Genomic DNA, 15292 nt, shown 5'->3' with positions numbered 1-15292 from the left:
TGTACCACGTTTTTCGGAAAATTATATATAATATAATATATATATTATATTTATTTAGAAGCTTTGAAATAGTACAGTAAACACTTTGCAACACGGTGTATAAACTACAGAATGTCTTTGATAATTTTGTGGGTCTTCAGATTAACAACATTTTTATGACCCACAGGTGAAAAGAATATGATCACAATCTCTCTTGTAAAGTTGGAATAGTTTGGGAACACTTGATCACACAAAAATAATATAAAACAGTCAAGTTTAAAACAGTGATATTGCATTTATAATGCACATTTCTTTTATCTGTACGATTGGCTTCTTGTGGTGAATATAAACATCTAAAGGGCTCAGTGACATTTTGGAGCGAGAAAGATATATAGTGCTGTAAACAGGCACACACTGATCAGAGAGGCAAGATCAGTTGCCTCTGAAGTTTCTACAGTTCTACACATTTCAACTCATTTCTCAGGCCTGCTGAGAGCAATTAGGTCCTATTGTTGGCCATGATGTCTCCAACAGCACACAAATCCTTCAGTTACACAGAACTGGATGGCCAAGATAATGAAGTTGAAAGTTGATGCTTTTTGTTGGTCGACTTTTGTGCAAATCATGCTGCTTCAGGTAAGTCCTGTAGAAGTGACTAGCATATCCTTTTCCGTGCTGCAGGAAAGAAAGAAAGACACTTCTGAGAGAAAAAAAAAAAAAAAATCAATCTCCAATAGTTCCTAGGTTTAGTGCTTCTTAGAGGGTAGAGAAACAATCAAAACTTGTCACCATCACTTAAAATTCCCATTGTAGCCAACAGTTTAATGTTGATTCACTTCTCAGAGAAAAGTCTTTTTGAGGTCTGATAGCTCGAAACCCAAACTTCAGATGATGTTTTATTTTTCTGTCTAACATGACATGGCAAGGATTCCAATGTGCCTATACAGAATCAGTATAAGAACAAGGCAAACAGACTTGCATGTTCAATATTACTGGAATTTCCAAGCCTATTTTTTCCTAGTTCTGCTTGTTTTTTGAAGTAAGATCTAGAATCCCACAATGATTCATAAGATTCCTTCTCTTTCAAAGTGAACCATTAGCCTCATCACCAAATGACCCTTTAGTCTGGTCTGACAGAGACGTAAAAATGGTGCATTAGTGCTGCAATTCAAATTTCAGCATTTACTGTCGGGCTGGAAATTAACTTGTGTTACTCAGATGAAGAAGGTCAATGCATTAGCAAACTCATATCCTAATCCACCAGCTGTGGTAGCTCTATTACCTCAAGACACTGGCTATTTTAACTATAATTGGGAGCAAAGGTAACAAATGATTTGTACTAGCTTTCAAGAAGAGCCTGGATTAAATTCTGATCTCAGTCACACATGAAGTTGAGACAGGGAACTAACTCACTTGCTGAAGTATTATCATTATTATTATCAGCATCATTGGCACCATTATTGTTTAGTAAAGCTTGTAATGATAAAATCAGGGTTTACCTTAGCTCCAAGTCAACTAAATCCCCATCTGAAATTCAGTATATTTTTGTGCATGAAGTGTTACAACTAAACCAAAAAGGAATCTTAACTTTAGACTGAAACTTGGAATCAAGCCATCCATATATGCATGTTGATGCTTGCATGCTGATACACAAACACATCCAGTCTCCATTCCATTTAACATAAATATATACATTAGCCATACTTATTCACTATATATATTCACTAGGAAACACATGAGATGTATGTACTGTATCACAGGGAAGTTAGATTACTTACAGAAAAATGATAGCAAGGGTGTTGTATGTTGGTCTAATCTAGGCCGCCTACGCCACAGGATGCACACAGAAAAATGTGAAAAACATTTATGTGTAAGCTATCTGTTCAACACACACACAATTGCCAGACACGTTATTAACATTAAAATTAAAACATCTAATATATTATTTTTGTCTATTTCAATTCTGTATTACATTAGGAAGGATTTTTAAAGGCTTCCGCAAGGTGCAATTTTTAACGTTGTAGTTAAGATTAATGAGATCAGAATCTTCATGATGTTTGGATGCAGAATATGATCAGACCAGTCATGTTCCTAGGTATCTTTCAAAATATATTTTTAAATATTACCACCAACAATAATTCAAAGAATAGTAATAACAAGACTTATACTTGATCTTAAAAGTTTATTTCCAAAAGTTCACTAGTAATTTCAATGTTTTTTCCATATGTAAGTACAGTAGTCTAGATTACTATTTGCCACTGAGGAACTCACACTACAGTACAGACATAGCAGGACTTTCATGGGAGAAAACTATACAGATATGTGGCACTACTGTCCTACTCCTGTCTGACACAGTATATTGGGGGTGTTGATGTGGCACTTTTGGCATACAGCAAAATCTGTAACAATATTATGTCAGATAATGCAGAGACTGAATTACAGGCTGTGTTTAGTCCTTTGCCATGTTAAAAAATATTAAAATTTTAAAATTTGTAAACTTTAGTTAATATGCTTATATTGCAAAATAAACAGGACATTTTATAGCCATTTTATAGATACAAAACTCCTGAAGCTGTGCCCACCTACAAAAATCCTTGTCCCAAATCCTAACATATCCTCTGCCAATACATAAGATGCATTGGATTTCAAAGGCAACTTTTGTCTTCTGTCAGTTTTTTTTCCTGTATTTGCACAAAAATCTATGTGCAAGCAAATCTCTCCACATCTATGCCAGTTTCCTTCTTTTTACAGATGGGGAATATAAATCAGAGAGGTTAAATGGAAAGGAGAATGGTCCTAGCTTAAAAGAAAGGGCAATGAAAGTTCTGATATCTGTTTCTGGCTCTGTATGTGTGCATGCATGTGTATTCATAAATAAACTGTAATAAGAAACACTAAGCCTCTCTGTATCACAGTTTCTCCATCTGTAAAATGGGAATAATATTGCTTACCTATCTCCTAGAGGTGCTGGAAGGTTTAAATCACTATTCTTTATAATCCACTTTGAGATCCAGAGATGGCAAGTGCTATAGAAATGGAAGTATCAGAGTCAGTGTAAGAGCTGGAACAAGAACACCATCATTTCTGGTGCCTAATATCTCCTCTAACATCACAGCTCTCTCATCCCTACTTTATCTCCTGTTTCAAACTCTCAAACTAGTGCATAGGGAAGCTTCAAGTCTGTCTGAGTATAGGGACTAATTAAAAAGAAGGGTTTAACAATAAGCAGTTTCATAATTCTGTTAATGTAATTATAATATTTGTACATATATTCTAACAGTGTTTGAGGTGAACAAGATGACTGAAGAACCACAAGTATTCAAATTAAAATTCTTAGGGTACACTTTTTGTGCCATACTGAGTGCTTCCTCAGCGGCCTCTCAAAGATTTGGGTGTTACAGTAGGAGTGCCTAATGCATAAAATTTATATGGACTTGCGATAAAAACTGGAAATAAAATCCAGCAAAGATATATTAAGATTCATTTGTTCCCCAGCACACATTACTAAGCCTCCCATTCACAATGAGCTAATTCTGATGAGAGAAGACAAGTAAAGACATCTGTGATAGATGAACGGAAAAAGAAATTAAACACACTAACGTAAGAAACATAAAAGAGAAAATAAAACATGCAATGATTTTTCCTAGCTTATGAATCAGAAATGAACAGAAAATACTGTGAAGTCCTAGTCTCTTTAATAAATGCTTCGTTCACCCTGTTGTGAATCATCCTATTGCATCCAAACTTGATGTCACACTACTACTTTACAGCCATACGAATACAGTCATATACATTTCCTCTTTTGGCAAACCCTAGAAGAGATTGCCTGTACTTGGAAGACCTTCAAACTTTCAGAATAAAAATTTTCTCCTGATTAGTATTGCTAGTTAGTCTAATTAGGACAGAGAGATGGTCCACTACTTCCTTTCACAGCAGCAAAAGAAAACACAACCTTTGCCTTTTATAACTGCTGGCACTTTCACTCTATATTTAAGAGCTCCATAAACCCCCACAGCATTATATCTGGTGTAACGGAATGAATGCTGAGTTGCCGCAAGTGCCAACAGTCGAACGATTCAAATGAACCCCTAGATAATTAAATTTCAAAAAAATACCAAATTCCAGGCATGGTGCTGCTGCTGGTAACAAAATATTGCTGATCCCCCTTCACTTAGGAGAAAGAAGGTGCTTGAGCCTAGAAACCTCTTTTAAATCAAAGCAAGCTATGCAATAGAAGAACAGGGGGAAAAGCCAGTATGTAAATTGTCAATTTGTTATTTCAAATTAAAATCTGTAAGTTTTCACAAAATCCAAGAAATGTTTGTCTTCATAGAGGCTTTCAGATACGGGCTTCTATGCAAGCATTCAATACATTGTTTGTTCTTGTGAGCCCCATATAAAAAATGTAGGTCTCACCACACTGCATTTTTGCAGATCAAGTGATGCCCACGCAACACTGCAAGTGATACAGAGATTGCAGAAGGCTGAAATCTCTTGTATTCTACTCAGAAATATCCTAACTACTCAGGCTTAATAGCGAATGGCTTTCACTTGTAGTAGTGAACAATAACTTAAAAGGGAGTTAATTACCTCATATACATTATAGCAATATTGGTTTTAAATTTGCATTATTAATTTTAACTCTATATTTTACGGGTTACTTTACAGTCTATATGTTAACTGTAGCAGATCAAATACTGCCCTTCACTAAGTCCCATTAGATTTGACAGAGCTATGAATGGATAATTCTAATGACAACTAACAGACTGGAAATTCAGCATTCTTGTTTTCTCTCAGCCCAATTGAAGAGACCAGACTTAAACAGTGGTGGAAGGCATTCTGCATTAAATAACCTGTCTGTTTCAGCTAACCTGGAGATCTATATCAGCTATCAGGAACTATATTGTTGGAAAGAAGTAAACAAGTGAATGGGAATGCAGAGTAAACTACCATAGCTCCCTCACCCTTTGTAGTGGTGCATCCAGGTAAAGGGTGAGACACACGGCTGGGGCTGGGGCTGGGGGATGTAGGATGGGGATTACTCTGCTGCCACCCATGTTCTGTGGATAAAAAAGTATTCCAGTCACTGCAGGTGTCAATTCAGTATCTTTTGCAATCCATATTTTTTTTTAATGAGCTATTACTTAAAGAAGTCTTTTTTAAAGTATTGTTAACAATATTTTACAAAAATTATGCTAATAGCATTATAAAAGAGATTGTTTTATCCAGTCAGATAAACATTGGTACACAAATATGAAAGCAATATTTTTCTTATATATTTTTTTTCATTAATTAATTGAACCGGAATGTTCTGTTCTGTTTTCTTTTCTTTCAAGGCTTTAGTTAAGGGATTTTGTGCTTCAAGTCTACATACTCTGTAGAGCACACTTGGATAAAAGAGCTTGCATTCCAGATGCCCATGTTACATTTGACAGAATGTAGTTTTGTTAACTCTGTGTTAGAACAAATAGTTAAAAGAAGGAAGATGGAACATACTTTTGTACTTAAAAAAAAAAGAATAATTAAAAAAGGGCAATTTTCTCCTAAATTTAGCCAGTTGTCTTTGGTGGCCACTGCTTAAGTGCTTATGTATATGTCTGAAATTTCCTAAAAATCATTACTAGGGTTAGGTAAGAATGAGAACACATTCTATCTGGCCATTTCTGGTAGGTTACAAAATAGGGAAGGCAGGAGAAGTTCACGCATGTGAACATGTAAGTTGCACCAATGCAGAATTTATCCCTAATAAAGATATGGAACTCAGTATGACTGAAATGTTCTTTCTGAGATCTGCAAAACACCAGATATAAATATTGTTTCTAAAATAAACGAACAACATCTGGGTGCAATTACCCAGATTTCATGTGAAACAAAACAAAACAAAAGAAAGAGCATTAGGTCTTCAGACTGTGAATAAACAAAGTATGTCAAAATGCAAAAGTTTGTAATTCTTACACTGGATCTTTTCTAGAAAGAGACTTGCTATTAGCTAAAGAAATAAACACCACAGACCATGAAAATCTTTCCTTTCTTTGCGACTACATCTTTAGTTCTAGAACAAAGATGATCTTTTATATAAATAATATAACTACATATATTGTCCTTTCTTTTTGTCTTGCGTTAAGTCCATACATTTCCATGTCTATATTCATTTAAATCACTTCAAGAAACTGATTCTCAGCCAAGTAAAAATTTCACAGTGGGGACTCTCCACTGACTGTTAATCTAGTGAACATGACAAGTAGTGTTACCTAATCCATGAAAAGGGGGAATGGGGTTTATCCTTTGCACTTAAGTACAAAATTGCCAATTTTTAAAATTTGACCATAGTGTTTCATTCTGTACTAACAACTTAAACAGATTATCAATCTTTTTTGAAAAAAGTTTATTGACCAAATTTCTGACTGACACATATTGCCACCTCAATTACCTTCATTTCAAGACCAGAAAATACATACTTGAATATATTTTTAATGTTTTGAACATGTCTTCTTAAATATTTTCATATGGCAAGCAGGATACCTGATACAAATGTTTACACATCATGACAGTCACTGAAATAATGTTTTTCTGGTGCTATTGAGTGTTCTGAGATTTATATTCTACCTGGACTTAGCTGATCCTCTGGAAAAAAAAAAATGCATTTCAGTTCCTAAGTATTCAAGTCCCAGTCCATGTAAGTACCAGATAAAATTTCTCTCTGTTCAGGACTATCCTCAAGCATAGGCTTAAGTTTAAGTACTGACCTTAATCAACATGTGCTTTATATTAAACATATGACTAAGAAGGATTTTCTTTTGAATAAAGTCCTGGATTTTGTGGTCAATGTTCTGTGGCATGTAAGATACTTTTTATGTGCATTTGATTTGCTCTTCTAAATGCTGACAATTTTTTTTTTCACTGCCAGCAACAGCCCAGTGGCATAATACATGTCAGTTTTGATTTATCTCTGGTTGCCATTATTTACTATAGAAACAATGCTTTTAGTTACTGCAATTCAGCACAGAAAGTGCTAAGCTATATTCTATAATGTACCATAAAAATACCACAGACAGTTTTCCTACAAGATACACTGAGCAGAAGAAAGAATTTTCATCCTCATCTGGTATTATAACTGCATTATCTACCTAGAAACACTAAAGATAATACATCACCATTATATTCAGAGAATCATGGAATATTTAACTTTCAGGAGTTCTTATCATTAGGTACTGCATTAAGATCAATTAAATAACTCCTAAAATATTCCTGATAGCACAAAGCATATTCCCAAAGAATCATAGAATCATAGAATAATTCCAAATTCTCCACCAATATCCTAATCACATGCATGTTCCAGTAGCAAATTCACATTCATCCCGATTCCATGTACGCTAATAATTTTGATACTATCCTTAGCAATATCGGTATTTAATTTGCTTCTCTTTTTATAAAAATTGCTTATATATTTGTATACAACAATCATTTCTCCCCCTCAATCTTTTTTTCTCCTTTTTCAATGTAGTTTTGTGGTATTATGTTGGTTTTTTTTTTTTTAAATTCACTATTTTCTTGCACTCTTCTGAAATCTACAAAATACTGCTCTTAAAGCTGACAAGCTTGAAAATGAACATATCAGTCTGGGAGTTAACCAATGCAGAATACACTAAAGGCTGGCTACAATATGACTTAAAATCCTGAGAAGAGGAGGGATATGAACCATTCCTCTTAAGTGCTCTTAAGTGCCTAAGTTCCCTATAGGAGAAGCTGACATGTTTAAGTCAATGTTTGGTAGCCTTTGAAGGTGCCTAAATTAAACATGCTGGATTCGGTCTGAAATAAATTCACTTGTTCCTATATGAGGTAACATAACATGCATTACAGTATCACATCAGCACCACACTGTGTTTTCCTATCCAATCTATCTTTGCTGTGAAGGTTTTTCCACCACTCCTCTCTCCTAGCAGGGATTAGGTGGCATTAGGATCTAGCAGATATGTCTCCTCTCTTTACGTGAGTGTTTTATTTTTGATTTCTAAAGCACAGTACTTAATGTTGTTTTTCATAAGCAGCATACACTCAGATTTCAGAGTCATTCCCAGTTTACTAAGTTAACATACTTAAGAGTAGCATATAAATTTCTCACAATCCTTTCAAAACTTCTCTTATTCAAAAAGAGATATTCACTCAGCTTCTGTCCATGAATGAAATCTGCCCACACTTTGTCACGAACTACAGAATGGAATGATTTATATCCACATTTTAAAAATTTCCTAGCCATATTGAGAAATGGTTGGGGGACATATAGTGTCATATTCAGTCTGCTTTCAGGAATGGTCCTTGGCCCATGTTCTGACACACACCATATCCAGGACTTAGTAGGGCAGAAAGCTAGTTGGCACTGGCTAAAGTCAGATGAAAGAGTGTAAAACTACATAATGTAACATACTGGACAAAGCACACTGCACATACAAAGCACATAGCACTTCATCTCAAGCAGAGCAGAAAAAAGTTATTACTGCATCTCAATTGTAAGCAAGAACTTTTAGATTTCAGTTCCTATCCATAACCACTGCTGTGTGCAACTACATTCAATTGTCACCTACATTTCAGTGGAGAATAGATGGACGTCAAACTCAAGAACAAATAGGCAACTAAAAAAGTCACAAAGTGACAATTTTACTCTGACATAATATAAATCTATAGTATCAGCATCTATAAAATTCCTTATGAATAAATAAAGGTTGCATTCCAGCAGTTTCATAATGAATCCTTTTCCAATGCTGAATGCAGCCATGATGCTGGAGGTGGAAAAAGTGAGAGGATGTGGGTCACTCACTAAAACAGGAATCTTTCATCCTTGTAACTTCTTTGGTGAATCTACTCTGCAGTCTTTTTTTTGTTTTGTTTTCCTTTCTAATCCACATTACTCCTGATAACTTGTGAAAATGGCATGTAAAACAACATCATTTACAGACATGAAATAGTCACGTGTATGCAAGAAATACAGATTTACTCTTGCAACTCGTACATGCACATAGTTTTCAGTCAGAATTCAGGAAGCAAGTTCTGAAGATTTGCCTCCCCATATCCAAAATATTTTCTTCAACCAATTAAGGCTATTATTTTATCAAAGAAAGAAATTTAATTACCTTAGGGAAGTTTGGATTTTCAGTGAATCCACATTGATGATGATCATCATATTTAATTCTTGCAACAATTTATTAGGTCTTGAAGTGAAACAAAAATTCTAATTGTCTGTATCTCCTATTTTCTCTTTTACAAAAAGGTACCAAATACATCATTTTTCACTCTTCTAACTTCCCCATACTATGTTTCTAAAACAAATTAAATATATTGACAACAGCATCCCAGCAGCAGTTGTCCTACTGCTAGCATGAAACTGGATTCTCAGTGGCTAGTGTACAAATAGAGCTGTTTACAGGCTTGCCAAATAAATAGCAACACCAAACCCTACTAGTGCACCTGTCCAAACATGCTAAACAGATGCAGTTCCTTCCCTCCTGGCTATTTGATGCATTTTTTAAATGGTTTTCCCTATTTTTCCTCTTTTAGTCAAGGAACAACAAGGGAAATAAGGAAAAATTAAAGCAATGGAAATTACAAAAGAGCTAGAAACAAGAATAATTTCTTCTGTTGTGCAAGCCAAAGAGTTACTCAGATACAGGAAAGCAGAGAGGAAAAGACTTTGTTGCATGTAGACCTAAGAGTAGGCATACACTCAATGCTTCAGCTCTTGACTGTCACTATAAGGAGGCTTGTATGTTTAAGAATAGCATTTATTCATAATGAATGGAAATTGCCTATCAAAAATAAATAACTTTAGTGCCTTTGAAAATTTTAACTGCAAACATCTCATTGCTTTCCAAAGAGACTCATATCTGTAAGGGGATAAATTATTTTTGACATAGGATTTAAATTTATAGGACAAAATACATTTTGGAATTTTAAACCAGTTTAACACTGTAATCTAAAAAATTACCCCTGAAATTTCAAGCAATCTTTCTGCCGGGTTTTTTGTTGGTGGTTTTTTTCACGTTCCACTGGTACAAATCCAGAAAAAAAGGTATTTCATTATTTTAAATAAAAATCCACAGATGGTATATTCATGGCGGACATAAGCAATCTCAAAATTGACATAAATGAATAAAAATAGCATTAGTCTGAGATAACTGGATATACAAAAAGACTTCCATGTGTTTCAGTCACAACTAGCAAATAAAGACTTTCACAGCTATTAGAGGAAAAGAGATAGTTAAAATAATGCATTTTTAAGACAAAATAAAAGAAATTTTTTCTTTCAAATAAAAGTTACTCAAGTTCTTTTAGCTTTTTCAATTATTTTCCTGCACTTTAGTTGCAAAGAGCTCTTGAGTAATCTTAGATAAAAGATACTATGTAAACCTAATAATGGGTAAATTTTTTTATCAGTATTTTATCAGTACCGGAAAAATTAGAGAGTTGAGCAAATAGTATTTAAATATAGCAGCTAACACCTGTGCTTTAAAATAAGAATGCTTATTTATTTTTTATATTATTTTTCTTATACTCATTATTTTCAGAAAAAAATATTACATTAATGTAATTTACAAGTTTTATTGGACTACAGCCAAGCTATCTTTGCATATTTATATATTCCTTTCTAATTTTGCATTCTGAATTATCCATTTCCTTTCTATTATTGGAGTAATACTCTAGAGGTGTTCCTCCCATGGAGCAATAGCTGCAAGAGGACTACTTTCAGATGAAGAATGCAAACCAGTTGTGAATGAGAGATAAAAATACCTTTCAGAAGTTATGCAATAATGATTGAATAATGAATCATCATCAGTGGGTAACTCAAGATCATACAGTATCTACAATAATGCGTGAAAACACATCATAGACTTGCTCTCCCCTTATGATACTTTAATAAGTATTATCTGTTTAATTTTCATTTCAGCTTTGGGGTTCTTTTTGCAAATTTTATTTACCTAATAGAGATTATATATCTGAAGTACCAGACTTGAGGCAGAAGTGAATAAATCTCTTAGCATTTGGATACAGAAAAAAATGGGAATGATCTATTAGACTTTTCAGAATAGTGTTGAATTAGGTTTCTCAGCATTATTGGACATTTCCTTTTGAACTGAGGTTCCATTTTTGCTGAGCAATTTTCCATGTACAAAGTAATTCTCATTTGTGTAGAAATTAGAGCTGTATCCTGTCCCAGAGAGAAATTCCTGATCAGTGATAAGTTTCACTGTCTGTGACAGAATGTGTAGGATATTTGGCTATGCCAAAGTTGATATTTCAAGTTGAAAGATACAATTTTAACATTCTTTATGAGCACAAAACTATTCACAAAGGAACAACTCTTCCACTATGCACATATCATTTGCTTTTTAACATCAATAAAAAATTAATTTAAAAAAATCTAGCATTACGTTTTCTTTCTTCTTACAGCCAGAACTGTAACACGTACATGAAACCTATTGATGCTAATTTGTTTCCTTTCACTTCTATGCATTTTTACTTCAAGTATGTGTGAAAATCACAAATTGAGTTAAAAATGATTAATGAAATGATCAGACAACTCACAGATTTTCCTGATTTGTATTAGAAAACAAGTAGGCTTTTTTTAAAAAGCAAACAGCAAAAAAGAAAGGTCTCAGTTTAAAAAAATAAATCAAGTAACCATAGCTGTTATTTATGTTTATGCAAATATAACTATCACAGCTATGAAAAAGTACACAAATATTTTCCAGAAATGAGATGTTACTAAACAAACAAAAAAAAAATTTCTTCTTCCATCATCTCAAATGTACAAAATTGTATTTCCTTCTCCGTTCTCTTATTTTTTTTTAAAAAGTAAAGACTCCTTTCTTCAAACAGTTTTTCATATAGTGATGTTAAACACTGGCATAAAACATATCCTGCCATACAGAAACAGGCCTTTATGATCCTAACTGCACAAAAATACCCAAAAAATTTACATGCACTTTTAAAATTCCTTTGAAAAACAATCAAGGGATTGTGAGACACCTCCAGATCTAGTAAAAAGACAGCAATATTTTTCTCCTCTAGGTCATTTGTTTTAATCTAAATCAGGGAGATGGATAACATTTGTAAGTGGAACTGTTCTTTGTGCTAGTTCTGTTATTTGAAATAAATTGATAGTCCAATTCCTAAACATTCAACTGTGCAAAGACTTTTGCGAGCTTTTTAATTTCATTTGTAAACCAGCTCAACTTGGATAGGTCAAGTGGCGGCAGGTGACAAATATTTAGTAGAAAGAGAACCTTGGACTACATGTCTATTTTTACACAAACCCAGGGACTTGTGCTCAGCACAAGTCTCATCTTCCTATTTGTATACAGACCTTCATTTTACCTCTACTGCAGAGTCAATAACTATCCAGGCAAAGAAACAGAGGCACGGAATGAGGATAAGTTTATGTTTAAATTTTTGGATGATACAAACAAGTCTCATGCAATTATTTGACTCTGCAAGCCTAGACCTATGTGTATCTATCAAAGGTAGCACTGATGTTTAGTAACCACGCCACACAAAACAGTCAGTCGAAGAAAAGGATTTTCTTCCCTTCCAATTCACCTTGCTTCAGTGACAGCTCTTTGGGGAAAAGACCAGGGTTTTTTTTTAATCTCTCTCTATGTATATGTCATACCTAACACAATAAAATCCTGATTCCTACATAAAATATGTTGATCATGTTGGCAATAATTACGATGATAATGATACAGTTTCATCAGTATAAACAAAGATGCCTGTGTCTATGTAGAAAATATTGCACAGGTAATTAGGGGCTACTTTAAAACACAATAATTATTCCAGAATATCTCCCTGTATAAATACTGTTATTCTGTTTAGTAAATTGTGTCTTCATGTAGTTTATTTTACTATTCTTCCGAAGTAGATTAAGCTATGCCACAGTGTTGTTTGAGATTTTTTAGAGCTAAATGAGCATTTCTACAAAGCAAGTTAAGGTAGTATGGTACTACTTGACTATTTTCATATAAAAAAGAACATCCAAACCTCTTAATGAGATGAAAAAGAAAGTATAACTAATGTCAGTATGCAACTTTAGGAAAGCTATGAAGTATTATAAAAGAAATGCACATCTAAGAATGATCCAGAATTACAGGGCAGGGAGATTAAAGCTACTTCGTATCATCAATTATAGACTCACACACTACGTAGATGGATGTAATGCTGTTATTCCAACTGTTACTATTTCAGGACTTGGTCTAAAGTACTAGAAATAGATCAGAATCAGACTGATCAGGTATCCACTGAGAATAGATTCTGTTAGAAATCTACACAATCTACTACAACAGAGTTTGAATTTTGGATTAGGGCTTTTAGTCACTACAGTGAAAATACTTAAAAAAATATCATCCAATATAGCCACCGCTGAATGAAACAAATAGATAGAAACGGTTAGAATCTATTTTTAAAATACAGGAATTGCTCACAAGCTACATTTTATTTTCCTCACCGATGTTAATTTAATTATTTTATTTTCTCCAGTCAAGTTCAGAATCTCTTTCACGCTTTATGAACATCAAGTTATTATGAAAATTTCTTAACTGTTTGCAGAAAGACAGTGTCCAAATAAGAAGAAATAAGTGCAAATTGTACAGTAAGTATACGTAAGTTAGAAGAATTCTGGGGACAAACTCCTACAATTTATTGATCCAATCACAATTTTATAATTTGTATCCATAATAAATACTTAAAACATATGTCAAAATATATTCTCTGAAATGTATTATTTGAGTATTGAGAGATATGCTATTGGTGTATTTCACTCACAGTAATATACAGAATATGTACGTTTATGTGGAAATTGGTGTATGATTAAGTCTAATGGCTTAGAACAGTAAAATGAAAATTTGATATCAGGACATAAAGAAACACTTTTGAGTATAAGGAATCGTGTCTTTTTCTACATTATAACCTGTAATATCACTGCTGCTTTTTCACTTATCCATGCAATGACCTAAACCTCAAACAACAAAGAAGCAAACACCCAAATCCCCACTATTAAGCCTTTGGTTTCAATCATACCTCATAATCATAAATTTAACAGATTACTGTATTATGTGTCAAGTGTGTATCATTTCATCAGATGTGTATGATCTGGTTTCATCAGATGTGTATGAACCAGTTCATGACCTGGTTGTCCTTCAGTTGTTTTGCTCCCTTGAGTCTCTCTTGTTATTGAGAATGGCAAACAAAAGTGTCCACCCTACGTTCTCTGTTTTCATGGAGTCTCCTGTCTACTCCATGTCCCTATCAAAGCGTGTGTAAATTAATTTATACTAAGCTTTTGACGTGGCTTTGCATGGAAATATTTGTTGTTTTTTCTCTTAAGCTATGTATTTCTGTGGAACAGACAGCCTGGCTAGTGCAACACAGTGATACATTGTGTGGAAGAGTCTTTTAATACTTTTTTAGTGCATTGTCAATACAATTCCTTTTTACAGACTGCCATTTTATTTCCTTCTTGCTGGCTCTGTACACTGGGGGACACTTTTCAGAGAATTATTCCATGGTCTTTTTTCCTCAAGAAGAGTTCAAATTTCTCATGATAATATACATAGTTTTCCTCATTTACCTTTTCTAAGGTTCTGCACTGAATGTAACCCTTGGAACACCATGCAAGGACCACCAAGCAGACACAAACTTGAGTAGATCCACTCATACAACACAGGGAGATCTCCGTATTGGTAGAGTACAGTAGAGTACTGGTAGAGCTACCAGTTTACATTAGTAGCTATTGTGCTAATAGCATAGCTCTAGTGGCTAAGTTTGTTCAGCTATTCCATTGTGCTGACACTGCTTTGCAGTTTTCCATTACAGAGCAAGCTAGGGCAGAGGCAGATTGGGTTTTCTGGCCCATGCTTCACTGCACAACATGTGCATACATTGTTAGAGACGAGACTGACCTAAATCATTCTGTGTCATCTGCAAATATCATCCTTTCTTCTCATTTCTGTTTCTAGATAATGATTTTTTTTAACTCCATGGATCTCTGCAGAGACATTTGGGGAGCTCTGCTTCTGCTAAAATGTTCCATTTATCCCGAACATTTTTTTTCTCTTAGGAACAGAGAATACGGTAATGCTTTGTCCTGTGACAACGCTGACTTTAGTAGCTTTTTCTACTACACCACAGCTATGCTAAAGGGTGGGTTTTTTTTTTTCTGACATTTCAAATACACTATATTGATTGATTGTCACCCATTCTAGCAAAATTCTAATAGATCAACAATCGTTCTGTGCAATTTTCCTGGACAGATGACAGCTAT

General features: G+C 34.1%; 1 protein-coding gene across 3 annotated transcripts in view; it reads right to left on the bottom strand.

Annotated features, from left to right (window-relative positions):
* Window positions 1–226: 226 nt before the first annotated feature.
* The window catches only part of PCDH10 (protocadherin 10), a 32171-nt gene continuing 17105 nt past the window's right edge, over window positions 227–15292 (bottom strand). Inside the window, exons 5-7 of one of the 3 annotated variants that reach the window (XM_061992629.1) lie at window positions 4944–5039; window positions 2931–3005; window positions 628–654 (exon numbers count right to left, since the gene is read on the bottom strand). In XM_061992629.1, coding sequence (XP_061848613.1) covers window positions 2971–3005; window positions 4944–5039 — 131 coding nt within the window. In that variant the 3' untranslated portion in view covers window positions 628–654; window positions 2931–2970. Of the gene's footprint in view, window positions 655–2930; window positions 3006–4943; window positions 5040–15292 lie in introns of all 3 variants that reach the window. The other 2 variants (XM_061992630.1, XM_061992631.1) reach the window with 2 other exon arrangements.

This window comes from Colius striatus, chromosome 3 (assembly GCF_028858725.1).
Source record: "Colius striatus isolate bColStr4 chromosome 3, bColStr4.1.hap1, whole genome shotgun sequence".
NCBI classification, from domain to species: domain Eukaryota; kingdom Metazoa; phylum Chordata; class Aves; order Coliiformes; family Coliidae; genus Colius; species Colius striatus.
The sequence above is the reverse complement of the archived record's forward strand: the minus strand, read 5'-3'. Positions and strand labels throughout refer to the sequence as shown.